The 18,554-nt window shown below is 44.3% G+C and overlaps 1 protein-coding gene across 1 annotated transcript in view; it reads left to right on the forward strand.

Moving 5' to 3' along the window:
- LOC137371007 (uncharacterized protein C3orf85-like) overlaps window positions 1-6,347 on the forward strand; it is a 67,155-nt gene extending 60,808 nt beyond the window's left edge. The window contains exon 5 of the mRNA XM_068032907.1: window positions 6,081-6,347. Within this exon, the coding sequence (XP_067889008.1) occupies window positions 6,081-6,156 (76 nt within the window). The 3' untranslated portion in view covers window positions 6,157-6,347. The remainder of the gene's footprint in view (window positions 1-6,080) is intronic.
- The last annotated feature ends 12,207 nt before the right edge of the window (window positions 6,348-18,554 follow it).

Here is an 18,554-nt window from a genome sequence, read left to right on the forward strand (position 1 = left end):
AGGTCCCCTTAAGGATCAGTGTGGTAAGCTATGCGTGGAGCTATGGGAAATGGGCGAGGTCTTAAATGAGTATTTCTCGTCCGTATTTACCGTGGAGAAGGTCATGGAAGCTAGTGAGTTCAAGGGAGGGAACAACGATATCCTGGAGCATATCAGCATTACAAAGGAGGAGGTGTTGGAGGTTTTGAATTGCATTAAGGTGGATAAATCCCCAGGGCCTGACCAGGTGTATCCTAGGATGCTATGGGAAGCAAGGGAGGAGATTGCTGGGGCCCTGGCAGAGATTTTTGTATCATCGTTAGCTACGGAAGAGGTACCGGAAGAATGGAGGATAGCTAATGTTGTGCCTTTATTTAAGAAGGGCAGCAGAGATAAGCCAGGGAACTACAGGCTGGTGAGCCTTACATCAGTGGTGGGAAAGTTATTGGAAGGGATTCTGAGAGAAGGATTAATATGCCTCTGGAAAGGCATGGTCTGATTAGGGATAGTCAGCATGGCTTTGTGCGTGGGAAATCATATCTCACGAATTTGATTGAGTTTTTTGAGGAGGTGACCAAGTGGATTGACGAGGACAGGGCGATTGACGAGGACAGGGCGATGGACGTTGTCTACATTGACTTTGGCAAGGCCTTTGACAAGGTCCCGCATGGTAGGCTGGTCTCGAAGGTTCGAACACATGGGATCCAGGGTGAGCTAGCAAATTGGATACAAAATTGGCTTGGTGATAGGAGGCAGAGGGTAGTAGTGGAGGATTGTTTTTCAGATTGGAGGCCGGTGACCAGTGGTGTGCCACAGGGATCGGTGCTGGGCCCTATGTTGTTTGTCATACATTCACATCCAAGTCATTAATATATAAGGGGCATGATTGGTAAGTTTGCGGATGACACCAAAATTGGTGGTATAGTGGACAGTGAAGAAGGTTGTTTAAGGTTACAACAGGATATAGATCAACTGGGAAAGTGGGCAAGGAAGTGGCAAATGGAATTTAATGCAGACAAGTGTGAAGTGATGCATTTTGGGACGTTAAACCAGGGCAGGACATATACAGTGAATGGCAGGGCCCTGGGGAGTGTTGTTGAGCAGAGAGACCTTGGGGTGCAAGTACATAGTTCCCTGAAAGTGGCAACACAGGGAGACAAGGTGGTGAAGAAGGCGTATGGCATGCTAGCCTTCATCGGCCAAGGCACTGAGTACAAGAGTTGGGACGTCATGTTACAGTTGTACATGACATTGGTTAGGCCGCATTTGGAGTACTGTGTGCAGCTCTGGTCACCGCACTCCAGGACAGATGTGACTAAGCTAGAGAGGGTGCAGAAAAGATTCACAAGGATGTTGCCTGGTTTGGAGGGTTTGAGTTATAAAGAGAGATTGGATAGGCTGGGTCTGTTTTCCCTGGAGTGAAGGAGGCTGAGAGGGGACGTGATAGAGGTATATAAAATTATGAGAGGCATAGATAGGGTAGATAGCCAGAGTCTGTTTCCCATGGTAGGGGTGACTAAAACTAGAGAGCATAGATTTAAGGTGATAGGGAGGAGGTTTAAAGGGAATCAAAGGGGTAAATTTTTCACACAAAGAGTAGTGGGTATCTGGAATGAGCTGCCTGAGGAGGTGGTGGAGGCAGGAACAGTAGCGACATTTAAGAGGCATCTGGACAGGTACTTGAATGAGCAAGGCATAGAGGGATATGGAATTAATGCAGGCAGGTGGGATTAGTATAGATACACAGTATGGTCGGCATGGATGCGGTGGGACAAAGGGCCTGTTTCTATGCTGTACGACTCTCTGACTCTATGACTAGATGGCTGAGATTCTTTCAGGGCTTGGCTTAACTCCGTCAGGTGTATACACCATTCTGAAGAACTGGCATTCTGTCACTTTCAGAATGCATTTGTCTGCATTTAGCTTAATCCCAGCTTTCCTGGTTCTCTCCATGACTTCATGTCGATGGTTGTCATGATCTTTTCCATCTACACAATATATCTGGATATCATCAGCTATGCCGACTGCTCCTTTGCATCCCCTGTATGTCTCATCTACTCTCTGTCGGAACACATCCTGGATCACTTTGAGGCCAAAGAGTAGATGTCGGCATTTGTACTGTCCAAAGGGTGTATTGAATGTTGTCAAAAATGAAGATTCTGTGTCTAGCTTCACATTCCAGTCACCATTTCTGGCATCAAGCTTGCTGAAAACTTTTGCCCCTGCCAGTGCTGGTGTGATTTCTTCCAATGTTGGAATAGGGTAGTGATCTCTCTTTATTGCTTGGTTCAGATCTTTGGAATCTAGGCAAATTCTTAGCCATCCATTTGGCTTCTCTGTCACCACGATGGAATCTACCCAGTCTGCAGGCTCTGTGACTCTGGCAATCACCTTCTTTCCTTCCATTTCTTGGAGCTCTCATTCAAGCTTTCCTTTTAGTTCTGTTGGTACTTTACGTGAAGGGTGTATCACTGGTTTCATCGCTAGGTCAATAGTGATGTGATACTCAAAATCTTCGAAGCACCCAACCATCTCATCAAAACACTGTGGGTACACTTGCACCAGATCTTTTTGCTTCTATCTGTCAAGTCATGTGGTCGTCCACAGATCCTGCACATCTTTCTCTCTGTTTGGTATACATTCTTTAGTGTTGTTTCATTGCATCAACCCTGCTGCCTGTCTCTTGGCTTAACTGAAGGCTAGCCATTTGGGAGGTCAGAGTCTTCATCTGTCTGCTCGTGGCTTCATGTGCTCTGGCAGTGTATACAGCCTGCGATATTTTGAACTTGTCCTGTCCGATTAGAGCTTTCTCTACTTCAGGATGTACAGAACCCCGAATGAACTGATCTATCAGCTGTGTATCTATGTCCTTAAATTTACATTTTCTGGCTGCATTTTTCAATCTTGCTACAGAATTGTCAATAGGCTCACCTAGTTCCTATTTGAGGCCTTGAAATTCATATCGGTATATCAGATGATTTGATTTTGGCTGGAGATGGGTGCTGAATCTTTCAAAAATTTTGTCTGGGTTTCTGCAGTCCTCTTTGCTTAGGTCCCAGCTGTTAAATAAATTTACTCCTTTATCTCCAGCCCACAGAAGGACCCTCTCCTCTTCACTAGTGCCTTTTAGGAAACTATTGAATGCCAAATTGCACTTTAGTTTAAACTTCTACGACATCATCAGCTCCCCAATTCATTATGGGCTGTCGCAGTGCCTTCATTCCTGTCCCAGCTGACATTTCGATTTTTTTTTTAGAGTCTTTGTACGAGTCACTCAGTTTTTCTGTCTCTCTGTCACTAATTTGGGTCACTTTTTTCAATCTGATGCTTTTAAAAATGTTGTAGGTTTGCTCACAGACACTCGCTGCCACCATGTTTCATCTTTATGTTGTTTCTGGTTCCCAGATATTGGAAAGAATCACAGTTTAACCTTGGAACAGGCTGCAGTCAGTCTTGTTTATTTCAACACCATGCTTGTGTTGTAGAACCTGGTCAGTTCAATAAGGCAGGAACAGACTGAAACAATGGATCTCCCACGGCTGTCCTGTTTCTGGATCTTCGGAAGGAGGTAGAAGTGCGTTGTACAGGTTTGGGGACTCTAATGTTAGAGGCATGGAGAGAAGATCTCCAGAGGAGATGAGGTCGGTAACATACCTGGAGACAATGTCTTGATGTTAGGTGGTGGGGTCAGGGTCCAGGGAAAGGTAGGAGGAAGTGTTGGAGAGTTGGTGTCAGCCTTTGCAAGATAGAGGTCAGTTCGCCAGGCAATATCAGCTCCGCCCTTGTCAGGAGATTTGATGGCAATGCTAGTGTTGGACCTGAGAGAATGGAGTGCAGCAAGTTCAGAGGGAGACAGGTTAGAGTGAGTGAGGGGAGCAGAGAAATTGAGAGGATTGATACCATGCCAGCAATTCTCGATGAAAAGATCAAGAGAGAGTAAGAGGACAGAGGGAGGGGTCCGGGTGTAGGGAGAATACTGGAAATGGGTGAAAAGGTCCACTGTGATGGGTGTGAATTCCTGGACAAAGAAGTGGGTGCAGAGGTGAAGGCGATGGAAGAAGAGCTCAGTGCGTGCTTTTATATAAAACACTAGTTAGGCCACAGCGAGAGTACTGCATACAGTTCCGGTCATTGCCTTACAGGATGAATGTGCTTGCACGAAAGAGGGTGCAGATGAGATTCATGAGGATATTGCCAGGAATGGAGAATTTTAGCTTTGAGGTAAGATAGGCTGTAATTGATTTCTTTGAAACAGAGGAGGCTGAGGCGAGATATAATTGAGATATATAAAATTATACGGGGTCTAAATAGAGTGGACGGAGGGACCTATTTCCCTGAGCAGAGAGGTCATTAACCAGGGGGCATAGATTTAAAGTAATTGGTAGAAGGGTTAGAGGGGAGTTGAGGAGAAATTTCTTTTCACCCAGAGGGTGGTGGGAGTCTGAAACTCACTGCCTGAAAGGGTGGTGGAGATAGAAGCCACTGTGGAGGTGCCATTTTTAAAGGGCTTCCAGCCCTTATATTTCATTTAAATATTTAGAAGAATGGGCATTTTAGATTTAATTTAAAAACTTAAAGAAATGTTTCTATCCCCTCTCCCACCCTCACAATATCTATTCAGTTCAGTCTTTGCCTTCTCACCCCCCCCAAAATATTAACCTTGTGTACCTGACCTTCTCTTCCCCCCCTCACAAAGTTCATTAACTTTTAACTTCAACCCCTTCCCACCATCCCCTCCACCAATCAGAATAGTTTGACCCCGCTCCACGCGTTCCCCCCCCCCCACCGCACTGAAATATTTACCTGCTCCCCCCTCCCCACCAGTGTCCCGCATCGGATCTCTGAACGGAGATCTGAAGGCACAGTAGTACCAGCCGCCACCAGCAATATGGCACCGGAACCGTCGACAGGCACGGGTAAGTATTTAATGAATTTATTTGTATTTTTTGACGATGATAATGCTGCTCCCGTTGCCAAGTGGCGGGGGCCGCCACGAGGCCTTGCCGCTACCGGCAATATCGGGCTGGGCCTTCCCAGCGTCAAGGCCCATGGTGAGCCTCTCCCGGAGACGGTTTCCAGCTCCCCCTGCCACAACCCCCAACTTTGGGGGGGGGGGGGGTCTGTAAAATCCAGCCCATCTTGTCTCTGGGTTGTTTCTATAACAAAAGGCACCTTTACACGGAGAGAGCCCGACTCACAACCTCTACCAGGAAGACTGGTGAGCTTTCTCTCCTCTGGCCCCCACCTTTCAATATGTCTGACCCTAACGGTAGTTATATTCTTGGCAGCATAACTCACAGGGTCATAGCAGCATGCAAGCCTTCATGCCATGTAAAGGTGTAGTCTCCAGAGTGGGATTGGGGGTGAGGGGTATTTTCTTTTAAAATTAGAATTTTTCCACTGAACGTTAGATTGCCTGATTGTTAAGATGAGCATTTACTCCAATGTGTCTGACTTGACAAAATGTCCCTTCTGCAAAATTTCTGCTGCTTGCATTATCTTGAAATTCCTCCCTTGTTCAGTGCATTCCTTAAACAACTGGCACTAATCTTATAAGTAAATACTCTCTCTCCTCCTTCCAGATACAATTATTTAAATATGGGGTCAGTCTGATAGTTTTGTTTCTCCAAAGGAATAAAATCTGTGCTCGGATTGTATTAGGGATAATGTTCTGACTTCAGGCTCCCAGCAGCAGCCTTCCCATCAGCATATTTGGTGCGCACTGCATGGCCAGGAAATCATGCCCTTGAGTTTTGCCAATGGTTCAAAGTCACATAATTTGCCGCAATAAGTAACTTTTTTTTTTAGAAAAATTAAAACTGTTGTAAGAGATTTGTTCCACTGTAGTGTATTTCAGGTTTTTTGGGAGATGAGGTTAGTGGCTGTTGCCTTATTGGCCTCTTGTAATGTCATCAACATATATTCTGAGAAAATATAGAGTTCCAGAAATATTGCAAGGTTGATTTCTGTCTCATTTGGAGGCTGCCCTTGCAACGCTGCAGCTCTTTTGGAAAACTCTTTTCACCTTCAGAAGGTCTGTGCTAATATATCCCTGTGATTGTAGTCTGCCTAAGCCTGTATTTCTACTGTGTCCTTTGTAGGGAGCATATCAGAAGCTACATGGATTACCTACGACAAACAAGCGTTTACCTCCAACAGCAACCCACGTACAAATGATTCAAAAGAACTGAAGGATAAAAAGGACATCAAATAATTGCAATCTTATGATTAACTCAGAGCAGACAGTGAAGACCCATATAGCATGTCATTATCAATCAAGTTGCTCTGACAGCATGGGAATATCTCTCTTGTAACAAAGCACAATGTAACCACAGCTCAATGAGCTCTAACTGTGCCAAGATGTATCCAAAGTAGGGGTGTGCTTGAAGCATTGCCTGAAAAATGTTAATCAATAAATATTGATAGTAAAAAATTTTCACTGTGTTGTGATATTATTTAACTGCACATACCTGATTTTATTCTGAATGATTTATAATGTTTGCTAACATTTTAGAGCTAAATAAACCTGCTGTCTTTCACAGTGAGAAAAGGACAGCAGCACTCCAGCATCCTTGTCAAATGCCAGTGTGTCAAACACAGGGGGTAATTCCCCCAAGTGTGTGTTAGTGGCCAGGAAACATCACCAGGAGTTGGCGGTCGCACAGCTTATGATATTCTATCCACTTACATTACAGATCAGGCTTCCACCCCGCAGCCAAACTTGAAAGATCAGCCTTACAATTTTGCAGAGCCTTTAAATGCTGGTGCTTGGTGTACAAAGCTATTTAGTCAGAGACTGAATATGTATGCTGTTTGTCAATGCCAGTGTGGGAAATGGAATGCTTTGTATGGGCCTCAATTGGCCTCTGAGCAGGAAGGCTGTCCTTGATATTCCCCATCCCTGGTTAAATTGGACCGAGTCAGGAAGGCAACGAGCCTTCCCACTTCTACAGTTCCCCACCCCCCGCCATGCTACCAGCTCCCGCTGGCTAGATTAAATACCACCCACTCGGTGAGTCTGGCAGCATCTGTGGAGAGAGAAACAGAGTTAATCTTTCAGGTCTGTGACCTTTCATTGGAACTCGGAAATGTTAGAAATGTAATAGGTTTTGAGCGAGTGAAAGGGGGAGGTTGGAAGAAGAACAAAAGGGAAAAGCCTGTGATAGGGTGAGATTAAATGACAAAGGTTTCATGCTGCAAGACCAAAAGGAGTGTGAATTGGACAAGAAACAAAATATGCGTTTAGGGGAGGGTGGAATGGCAGGATCCAGAATAGCAAAGTAAAGGAAACAAGAGAGCAACAAGAGAAAAAATGAAACCAGCAAAGAAAATTGAGAAAAAGGGGGCGGGTTTTGATCTAACATTAATGAGCTCAATGTTGAGTCCAGAAGGCTGTGTAGTGTCCAGTCGAAAAATGAGGTGCTGTTCCTCGAGCTTGCATTGAGCTTTATTGGAACACTGCAGCAGGACAGGAACAGAAATGTCAGAGTGGGAGCAAGGTGGAGAATTAAAATGATAGGTGACTGAAAGCTCGGGGTCATGCTTGTCGTCTGAAAGAAAGTGCTCCGCAAAGCAGTGACCCAGTTTGCCTTGGTCTTGCCGTTGTAGAGGAGACCACATCATGAGCAGCAAATACAGTAAACTAAATTGAAATAAGTACAAGTAAATTGCTGTTTCAACTGGAAGGAGTGTTTGGGGCCTTGCACTGTAAGAAAGGAGGTGGTAAAAGGGCAGATGTTGCATCCCCTGCACTTTCATGGAAAAGTCCTGTAGGAAAGGGAGCATGTGTTAAGTGTGACTGAAGAGTGGATCAGGGAATTGTGGAGGGAACAGTCCCTTTAGAATGCTGAAAGGAGAGGGGAGAGGAAAATGTGTTTGGTGGTGGCATCACCCTGGAGGTGGGAGAAATGCGAAGGATGATCCATTGAATACGGAGGCTGATGGGGTGGAAGATGAAGACAAGGGGATCCCTGTTGTGATTCTGGGAGGGAGGGGAAGGCATGGGACCAGGAGTGCTTGAAATAGAATGGATATGGTCGAGGGTCCTGTTAACCACAGTGGGTGGGGAATTCTCGTATGAGGAAAAAGGAGCACGCTAGTATGGAAGGCTGCATCATCAAAACAGATGCACCAGAGATGGAGAAACTGGGAGAATGGAACAGTGTGTGAGTAAGTGTAGTCAAGGTAGCTGTGGGAGTCTGTGGGATTATAGTGAATATTGATTGATAGCCTATCTCCAGAAATGGAGACAGAGAAGTTAAAGAAGGGAAAAGTCAGAGATGGACCATATGGAAAGGAGAGAAGGGTGGAAATTGGAAGCAAAGTCAATGCAATTTTCCTGTTCAGGGTAAGAGCGGGAAATGGCACCAATACAGTCATCAATGCACTGGAAAAAGAGGTGAGGGAGGGAGCCGGAGTAGGACTGGAACAAAGAATGTTTTGCATATCCTACAAAAAGGCAGGGATAGCTAGGACCCATATGGTTACCCATAGCAACACCTTTTATTTGCAGAAAGTGAGTGGTGTTGAAGGAGGAGTTGTTCAACATGAGAACAAGTTCAGCCAGGTGGAGCAGAGTGGTGGTGGATGGAGGATGGTTGGGCCTCCATTCAAGGAGGAAGCGGAGAGCTCTCAGACCATCCTGGGGGATGGAGGTGTAGAGAGATTGGACGTCCATGGTGAAAAGGAGAAAAAAATTCATTGGAATTCAAGCATTTCAGAACATCCTGGGGATGTGATGAATGGCTTTATAAATGAAAGTTCTTCCTTTCTAATCCTTGAATATTCCTTATAACAATACATTCCAGGCTGTTTATTTTCAAAGCATTAAAGTTTTTGAAATGAAAGTTTGAATTCATTTGGCCATGGCTCATTTCCTGATCGGAGCTGCAATCCCTGAATAGAAAGATTGAGCCATGCATATTCCAGGGTATATTTTCTAATTGTTCCCTCAGCTGTGCGATGCAGAGCTTGTGATCCCCGATATGTGCTCCCGACGGGTTAAGTTCCACACCGGGAGAGCATGATTAGGGACCAGGGAATTAAATATTTTTCCTCACAAAGTCCTTGTCTATCCATACCTTTGACCTGTTATTTATATTTGCAATCTCTGATCCAAACTTGTCAGCTGTCTCTCTATCCTTCCCACTCATCTTGCACTGGAATGCTTGTCTTTAAATCCACTATTTTCAAAATTGTAAAAAAAAATCTAAAGTTATTTTTTAAATTTCCACTAAGTAAGATAATATCATCAAAAAGGTAATATGCTACTGATGACCTAGGCTATTAAGAACCTAATCACCTTCCAGTGGATCGAGGCATTATCTAGATATAATAGCAGTGCTCCTCAAAGACCAAGCAACACATTCCTAAATGTGTTTGTATTTCTTATTTGTTGCTTTGCCCTTTTTGAATTTTGAGAGCTTAGAGTTTCTTGGAGAACTCCTCTAAGCTGATGATGCTGTGCTAGTCGCTCACATGGAAACTCTGCTACAAAGACTCATGGACTATCTCTCCCATGCCTGTAACTTGTTCTTCTTGACTATAAGCATCAAGAAAACCATGGTCATGGGACAAGGTATTGTATCTCCACCCCTGATCACAATAAACAACATCCCACTGGAAGTGGTTAGCAAATACCTTGGGTCCATGGTGACAGACAATCTGGCTCTTGATGCGGAGCTCAATAAATGCATAGGGAAAGCAGCTACCACCTTTGACCGACTTGTGAAACTCACATGGGATTACACCAAGCTGACCCTTAGGACCAAGCTGATGATTTATAAGACCTATGTTTTCAGCACCTTGCTGTAGGGCTATGAAAAATGGGCAGCTTGCAGCTACCAGGAAAAGAAGCTCAATAACTTGCATCTTTGTTGTCTGCAGCACATTGTGGGCATATCCTGGCAGGACAAAATCACAAATTCAGCAGTCCTCTCAAAGGCAGAGCTCCCAAGTGTTTTGGCACTAATCAGAGGCAGCTTCAGTGGATCGGACATGTCTGCAGGGTGGAAAATGGTCACATACCCAAGGACTTTCTGTATGGTGAGGTAACCAGGGCCAGGCGATCAGTGGGGCATCCAAAGCTCCGGTTCAAGGATGCTTGCAACGTGACATGAAGGCCCTAAATGTCAACTATCGCACTTGAGAGTCACTAGCTGGCGAAAGAGGGAAATGATGACACATCCTGTGGACTGGGTGTGCACTACCACGATGACCAGTTGCTACAGCAGCATGGCAACAAGCGTCAAAAACAACAACTCACATTGTCACTTGGCAGCTTCACGTGTGGCACTTGTGGCATGATCTGCCTCTCAACAATTGGTCTTCACAGCCATCAGCAAAGGTGCACCGAGAGAAGACACCCCACCTAAATGGATTGTTTGCTGCGTGTCCATCATCTTTCATAGATGGAAGGGTGCCAGCCAACCGTAGAGGTTCTTAATGCTGTTGCCTCATTGGTGGATAAATCCTAAAACAGAACAAACGCTAAGATCTGTTAGTATCAGCAACTTGAGATAGATACATATTAATGGGGACTTGGACGTGAAGTTTGATATGTGTTCCCCAAGACTCCATGGTATAACCCATGAGAAAGCTTGCCGAAGTGCAGAGTCATTCGCAAGGCTGTAGGTATGATATCCAGTCTAAGTTGTTTGCTGGTCCAGGAAGAGCAGAAATCTGGGTTTATGCTGCTGTTGCTGTGCAACGGCCCATGTTAAGAAACGTCCTTGTTTGAAGATCAGGTGAGAACAGAATGGACATTAGGTGTAATGAGCTCCATGCCACGTAACCTGCCAACATTCACTGTCTAATGAAGAATGGGTACTGGGCAAGGTTTTGGGATAGTACCCAATGACCTTGGAACTGTATTGTAGCAAATGTCAACAGTTGAAAAAAAGGAATATGTGCTTTTTGATTGTGAGCCAATTCATCTGATCCTGCTCTCATTAGTTCACCAGCAGATGTCACTGCCCATTTATGATACATCAGCTGCTTTACTCTCCAGATGCTAAATGACTAATGTTTTTAGTTGGCAATGTTTAGGGAAGCTGTTTTTAAAAGGCGCTAAAACAGAAACACATAACCAGCAGCTCCATCAGTTTTATTTCATGTTTTCTGCCATGTGAGTAAAGAATTTATTAGCACTAATGTTCTGCCGTTATTTTAACATCCATTGATTAAAAGTGACTCTTACATAGTCATCTTACAGCCATAGAATACAGGGATCAAAGACAGAATTAAAACATTGCACCATGATCCTCTGATCTGCAATCCCTCTGAGTTTGCAGCATGGAACATGGCATTTACCTTTTAATGCCAATCTGGTGCTTTTTTATCGTTTTCTGCAATTAATTCTTCATTGCAGCCTGTTGCTGTCCTCATGATTTGGAATCATTTTTCTCTGTTTAGCATAATGATGATGAAATATATGCTGTGCTTCATTTAAAGGAAGAACTTGCATTTACATAGTGCCTTTTATGGCCTCCGAATGTTCTAAAATGCTTCACAGTCAATTACATACTTTTGAAATGCAGGCTGGATTTTATAAGCTCGCCGCGATATTAAACGCGGTAGCTCATTTAAATGGCCAGGGCAGACTGCCCACCCCGATGACATGGAGGGGGCGGGCAGTCCATCCTCGGCAATGGCGTCAGGCGCCACTACGCAGGTGCTGCGCCATTTTTAAAGGGCTTTGAGCCCGACATTGCAATTTAAATTTTGAAAGAAGTAATGATTCTGAAAAATGAAATAACGTGATCCTAACCCTCTCCCACCACCATCCCGCAATAAGCATAAACGTAACTACCTGCCCTCTCCCCCAACAAAGCACTTAACTTGTGCCTTCCCACCCCAAAGATCATCAACTTTAAACTTTACCTCTTCCTACCACCCACTAGACCAATGAATTTAGTTTGACCCCGCTCCCCCCCCCCCCCTACCCCCAGCACTGAAAAACATACCTGCTCCCCCCTCTCCACCAGTGTTCCACTGATGGGTATCTGAAGGCATGGGAGTGCTGGCCACCAGCACCAATATTGCCCCAGAACAGACGGCGGGAGCAGGTAAGTAATTAATTCATTTATTTAAATAAATTAACATTTAAATTTTGGTCCCATCGCTGAGTGGCGGGGGGTGGGGGGGGGGGGGGATGCCGCCACAAGGCCTTGCTGCTGCTGGCAATAATGGATCGGGCCTTCCCACCATCAAAGCCTGTAGTAGGCCTCTGCTGGAGTCCTTTTCTGGCCCCCACCCGCCATGACCCCCGACATTGGGGGGCTGCAAAATCCAGCCCAATGTTATAGGGAAACACGACAGCCAATTTGTACACAGTAAGGTCCCACAAACTGCAATGAGATAAGTGGCCAGATAATTCACTTTTGGCATTGTTAATTGATGCATAAATTTTAGCCAAGACACCAGGAGTACTTCCCTGTTCTTTTTTGAAAATTGCCATAGGATATTTTACATTCACCTGAGGGAGTAGATGGGACCTTAGTTTAACATGTCCATTAAAAAAGGCACCTTCACCAGTACAACAGAGTGCTACCACTCAGCCAAGGCAGATGCCTTGCCACAGAAGCACAGGTGGAGAAGTTCACAAAATACTTATGGCCACCTACACCAATTATCCTGGGGCATTATGCACAAATCAAGAAGCCGTTGATCATCTCTAGGTACAAAGGCAAGGCCTATTTTGGGATGAGTTACTGATCAGTACAATCTTCTGAATGATGAACTACAAAGATAGTCTTCAGTCAGCACCACCCTGCCTGTGACAGTCAAAGTAACGACCTCGATGTGTCACTTCTATGTCCCCACAAAGATATCAAAGAGGCTGTGCTGCTGTTCTGATCACAGAGCCCCAAGACAAGAGACTTATACATTGTTTAGTTGTGCTTTGCAGTCCAACAAAGTTGGCAACCCCAAATGCAGCTGAACTTTCACCAACTCACTGATTTCCAGAGGTTTCAAAGAATAGTGATATACCCCCATAGTTACTATTCATACAGTACAGCAGTTAAAAGTGAGGATGGTATGCGACCAACAGTTTATGATTATAAACTAAATGTACATGGGAGTGGCCATGATTCATACATCTTACACTAACCCAATGTTTAGTGTTCTCTCATGGAGGTTGGTGGCTGCAGATTGGGAAATATGGGCTATGTAATGTGATGGTGGTTCTGACATCTCATGGCCACTCATACACCATGGTTGAGGTATAGTGAAATGAGGTCCATGCCTTGTCTTGGATGCTGATCAAGAGGGGCATTGGCACTTTGATCATCCTGCATTGGCAATTGTCTCATGGATGCCCTGAGAATGTCATCAAAACAGTAAAATCGGGAGAGATATAAAAACTGTTGTTGACTTACTATCTCTTGCTTTACACCATCGCCAAAAGTCAAGATCTACTCCAATGAGTAGGCATGTCCCTGCAAAGACCACTTGTTTTGTTGGGCATAAAACCTTTGACCTGTATGAGCTGCTGTAGAATAGTCTGCAAACTTGCTGTGAGTGAGTCAAAGTTGACTCTGAGAGCCTCCAGCTGTTACCCAAAGCTTTAGCGACCATCAAAGTGAGACGCAGCACTTCCCAACATTTGTTTCCCTTCAGAACTTAGGCTGGAGAACCTACCTTGATCATCTTGTCCATGTCATGCAGGTTGCTCGTGATTTTGACACAAGATAAGGGAGATTGATGTTGTGTATTTTCTTTGCCTCACAGCCCAATTGCATGAAAATAAATAAGCAGCCAAAACTGTTGTTTCTTTTCAGAATGCCCTCACTTTTTCTCTTCTACTTTCTCCTCCTCTCCTGTCTCCTCTCCATTCTAGTCCTCGTCTCCTTTTCTCTCCTTGTTTCTCCTTTCTTCCTTCCCTACTTTCTCTCCTCTTCAAAGGCATTGGAGTAGAAATTGCTCTAAGTACATTTCCTTCCCCAGAATTGGTACCATGCTCGATCACATGGCCATAAATAAGGCCTCAAATTCTTGCTCCCCATTAATTGATTACACTCTTCATTGGCAGCTTGTCTAATCAGGGACATCAATATTGCACATTGCTGATGCTATTAAACAGCAGTCTGTACCTTATAATAATGAAGAGCACTTTAGCTGCAGGCAATTGTCAGTGAGGATTCTACGTAATGGCAGCACTTCAGAAGCTGCAAGGGGCCATGATTTTTGGATGCTGCATTGGAGATTTTGGTGAAGAAGGTCAGCAGGATGAACGAGATGTTCTATCCACCAGGTGCTGGAAGATATACAAACAAGCTGACCAGCATTAGAGGGTAGAGTGAGTGAGTGTCAAATACCTTGTCCCAAGGACATGGCTGCAATACTGGTAAAACTTTAAAGACTTCACAATGAAAGCTAAGGTAAGCCTCCTAACTCGTATATCTCATTACTCTCTGCTTAGCCTGTATTACTTGTTTCCAGCACTCAAATCTCTTGCCACATCTGACTACCAGCAGTCTTCTATAATCACTGCAGCACACTTTATTCCATTTCCTTCTACTCCTACTGCAGCACTCTGCACATGCAACTTTCCTCATTATTGTTTCCTTCATCACCTCTGCCATCTTTCACACACCAGCAACAATATTCAACCCTCTCATGCAGGTTGCCAAAATGTCTTGCTGTTCTAACACTGACATTCTTCCTTCTTTCTGCAGGCCAAGCTTGCACACAATGACAGGGAGCAAGCACCCACAGGAGGAGGGCCAAGCTTCATCCATACACTGTCCCCACTTGAAATGGTGATGAACGTCATGAGTAAGAAACGTGTGAAGGGCGTGGCCTCTGGTTAGGCTGGAGACTTCCTGTGATGTTTTAAACTATCTTTTTCCCCTCTTCTTGTACATGATGCATGACAAATTGTTGGTGTTTTCAGAAACCAGCTATCTGTCTCTGCTTTACCCATGCTATTAAAAGTGAATCCTTCTCCCTTTCTTCCATTTCAGTTTTGGAAACTTCAATCATCCCTCAGGAAGTAGAAGACGACAAAAATGCAACACTGCACAACAGGAGCCATCACTTGGCCTTACAGTTGCAGACACCAGTTCAGATACTGGCAATACAGACAGTTTGCAGGTTTCACTGCAGATGTCTGCACAGGGAGAAAATAAGTATACAGGAGCAAGGGCAGGGGAATAAGTCATGATAAGAAGGAGTTCACCAGAGGAAGATCTTACATCCTGGACTTGATATGCAGAGTAAAGGTGAAGACACCGAGGGCCCACAATACATAGGAAGACTCATCGCTATCCCTTGACCTTTAAAGTATGCTGTACTGCCTGCCAGAAAGCATGTGCATAATGTTGGAGAGTGTGCAGGAGTCCAGCTCCATGTAGGCAACAATGGAGTGAGTAGACAGCTCTATGAGCACAGTGGTGAGGCCCACAGTAATGGAGATCTGATGACAGCTTTGACTGCTCCGAAGGATGCTTGAACTGCTTCCATGTTGGCCCTGAGGCCCAGTAACTTCTCTGGCTTACAAAGGATTAGGGGCATTTGAGAGCCTCTCAGCCTGCCTGTGCTCTGTTCTCTTGCAGAGCAGTGGGAATGCTGAGGCTCAGCACTCGCACTGACTCCCTGTCAGCCACACAACCAATGCCCCTGTTGATGTCAGACAGTTGGCTGGGCCAGACTGCTCCAGCCAAAACTGATTACCAGCAGTCTGCAACAAGGAAGCTCAAAAGCTAGATTCCTTTGAGGTTACCCACCATGGCTGTCTCAAATGCCCTGAGCTGAAGTTCAGCAGCCTTCCAACTCCCAAACTATAACCATAGTGGTAGCACTAGAGTAGGTAAAAGAGCACACAACAGGCAATAGGGCTTTACACTAAAGTAATTTGCAAAATCAAGAATGGAATCAATCAGAAGTAAAAATGTTTTGTTTTATTATAGCTTCATAAACTTAGTGATGTAACAAGAACACCCTAGCCCATTCCCACCCCTCCCTTGAAGTTTAAAAGAGCTATCTAATGCAGTGTGATGCCATTATGTCATATACAAAAGTCACATGCTACTTCTCATTTCCAGTTCCATGTAAATCTGAAATGTAGTTCATTAAATGGATCTGCACATTGCTTCCATTATTATGTAGACAGTCCAGCAACTTTTAGAAACCCAATATAATGTTTGTATTCTGCAAAAATAAAAAAGCAGATTTGCTTTTCAATTAACAATAACTATATTGCTATCAGCTCACAGGAAGTGATCCCCTTTACGAGACTAAGAGACATTGCACATGAGTAGTACCCAGTGTGTGGGCTGGTCCCAGATTCATTACATTAGCTTACATCTTCGAGATGGTCACATGGAATAATCCTCGCACTTTCATATTCGGCTGGATTTTGTGTGGTAAGCAGTGAAAAAACAGTGCAAGATTTTCTATGGGCTTTTGCATTTGCAGTTCCTCTCTCCTAAACATCCAAAAAGTTCAGCACCCTCTACAAAATATCTGGGACCTGTGTGAACAAGGAAAGCAACTGTGTATCTCGCTAACTAATCAGATCAAAGAATCTTTAATGAGTATAACAGAGTCTGAACTAGAAAGTGTCAGTTAGAATATTTAATTCATTTCAAATCAGGTTCAGAAACTGAAATAAAGAGAGAGAAAGAAAGATTGAATTAAGGGAGAGAGAGAGACAGAAGGAAAAGGTAACAAAAAAAAAGTTATTTTAATTCTCCAACAATAATTAAAAATTGGAGGACTGAGACTCCAAACTTGTGAAAGTTCACTTTCAATGCCAGAGAGATTCTTTGGCTGCAATTAAGACTTGTGCGAGAATGGATAAGCCCTAACTTGTTGTGGTGGACTTAGTCTTCTATATCAGGTAACTACAGCAACTTCACATTGTTCAATCTATTTGAAAGTGGAGCTAGATAGTGAGATGCCGTTTTCAGGAAGGATTGGGAGGAGCCGGGCATCTCACATCTGCCTTCCACATTCAAATGTGCATGTGCAGTTGTTGGAAGTTGCTCTCTGCTTTCTACGTTATTAATAATGGTGAGCACGGTTTGCCTCACTGTTATGCCTACTGCAAAATCTGGCCCATAACTGTTATGGTCCTACTGCTAAGCAAGACATTTAATCTGACAGAACAATGCTACTTTCTGATTTAGATCCTAAACAGAGACGTCTACCTCTTAAAGAAGTACTATTTTGGAGAGTCGAGCAATCCCATTTTCTAGTGTGTTATGAATTTTAAGAAAGCATTTGACAAAGTACCGCATAAAAGCCTGGTTAACAAAATTAAGCTCATGGAATAGGAGGGTCAGTGTCAGCTTGGATAAAAAATTGGCTTAAGGACAGAAAATTGTGAGTCGTGGTAAATGGTTATTTTTCAAAGGATGGTACACAGTGGTGTTCCCCAAGGGTCAGTGCTAGGACCACTGCTTTTTTTGATAGAAAATGGCTTGGATAGTGGAATACGGAGCAAGTTTCAAAATTAGTCATAGAGTCATAGAGTTATACCGCACAGAAACAGGCCCTTCGGCCCATCATGTCTGTGCCAGCCATCAAGCGCCTATCTCTTCTAATCCCATTTTCCAGCACTTGACCCATAGCCTTGTATGCTATGGCATTTCAAGTACTCATCTAAATACTCCTTAAATGTTGTGAGGGTTCCTGCCTCTACCACCCCTTCAGGAAGTGTGTTCCAGATTCCAATCACCCTCTGGGTGAAAATGTTTTTCCTCAAATCCCCTCTAAACCTCCTGTCCCTTACCTTAAATCTGTGCCCGTTGGTTATTGACACCTCTGCTAAGGAAAATGTTTCTTCCTATCTATCCTATCAATGCCCCTCATAATTCTGTATACCTCAATCATGTCCCCCCTCAGCCTTCTGTGCTTGGCTATCCAGTCTCTCTTCATAGCTGAAATGCTCCAGCCCAGACAACATCCTGGTGAATCTCCTCTGCACCCTCTCCAGTGCAATCACATCCTTCCTATAATGTGGTGAACAGAACTGTACACAGTACTCCAGCTGTGGCCTAACTAGCGTTTTAAACAGCTCCATCATAACCTCCCTGCTCTCATATTCAATGCCTCGGCTGATAAAGGCAAGTATCCCAAATGCCTTCCTAACCACCTTATCTACCTGTGCTGCTGCCTTCAGTGATCTATGGACAGGTACACCAAGGTCCCTCTGACCTTCTGTACTTCCTAGGGTCCTACCATCCATTGTATATTCCCTTGCCTTGTTAGTCCTCCCAAAATGCATCACCTCACACTTCTAGGATTAAATTCCATTTGCTACTGCTCCACCCATCTTACCAGCCCATCAAAATCATCCTGTAATCTAAGGCTTTCCTCCTCACTATTTACGACACCACCAATTTTCTTGTCATCTCCGAACTTACTGATCATGCCTCCTATATTCATGCCTAAATCATTAATGTACACTACAAACAGCAAGGGTCCCAGCACCGATCCCTGTGGTACACCACTTGTCACAGGCTTCCACTCGCAAAAACAACCCTCGACCATTACCCTCTGTTTCCAGCCACCAAGCCAATTTTGGATCCAATTTGCCAAATTGCCCTGGGTCCCATGGGCTCTTACCT

Source organism: Heterodontus francisci, chromosome 6 (assembly GCF_036365525.1).
Source record: "Heterodontus francisci isolate sHetFra1 chromosome 6, sHetFra1.hap1, whole genome shotgun sequence".
Lineage (NCBI taxonomy): Eukaryota > Metazoa > Chordata > Chondrichthyes > Heterodontiformes > Heterodontidae > Heterodontus > Heterodontus francisci.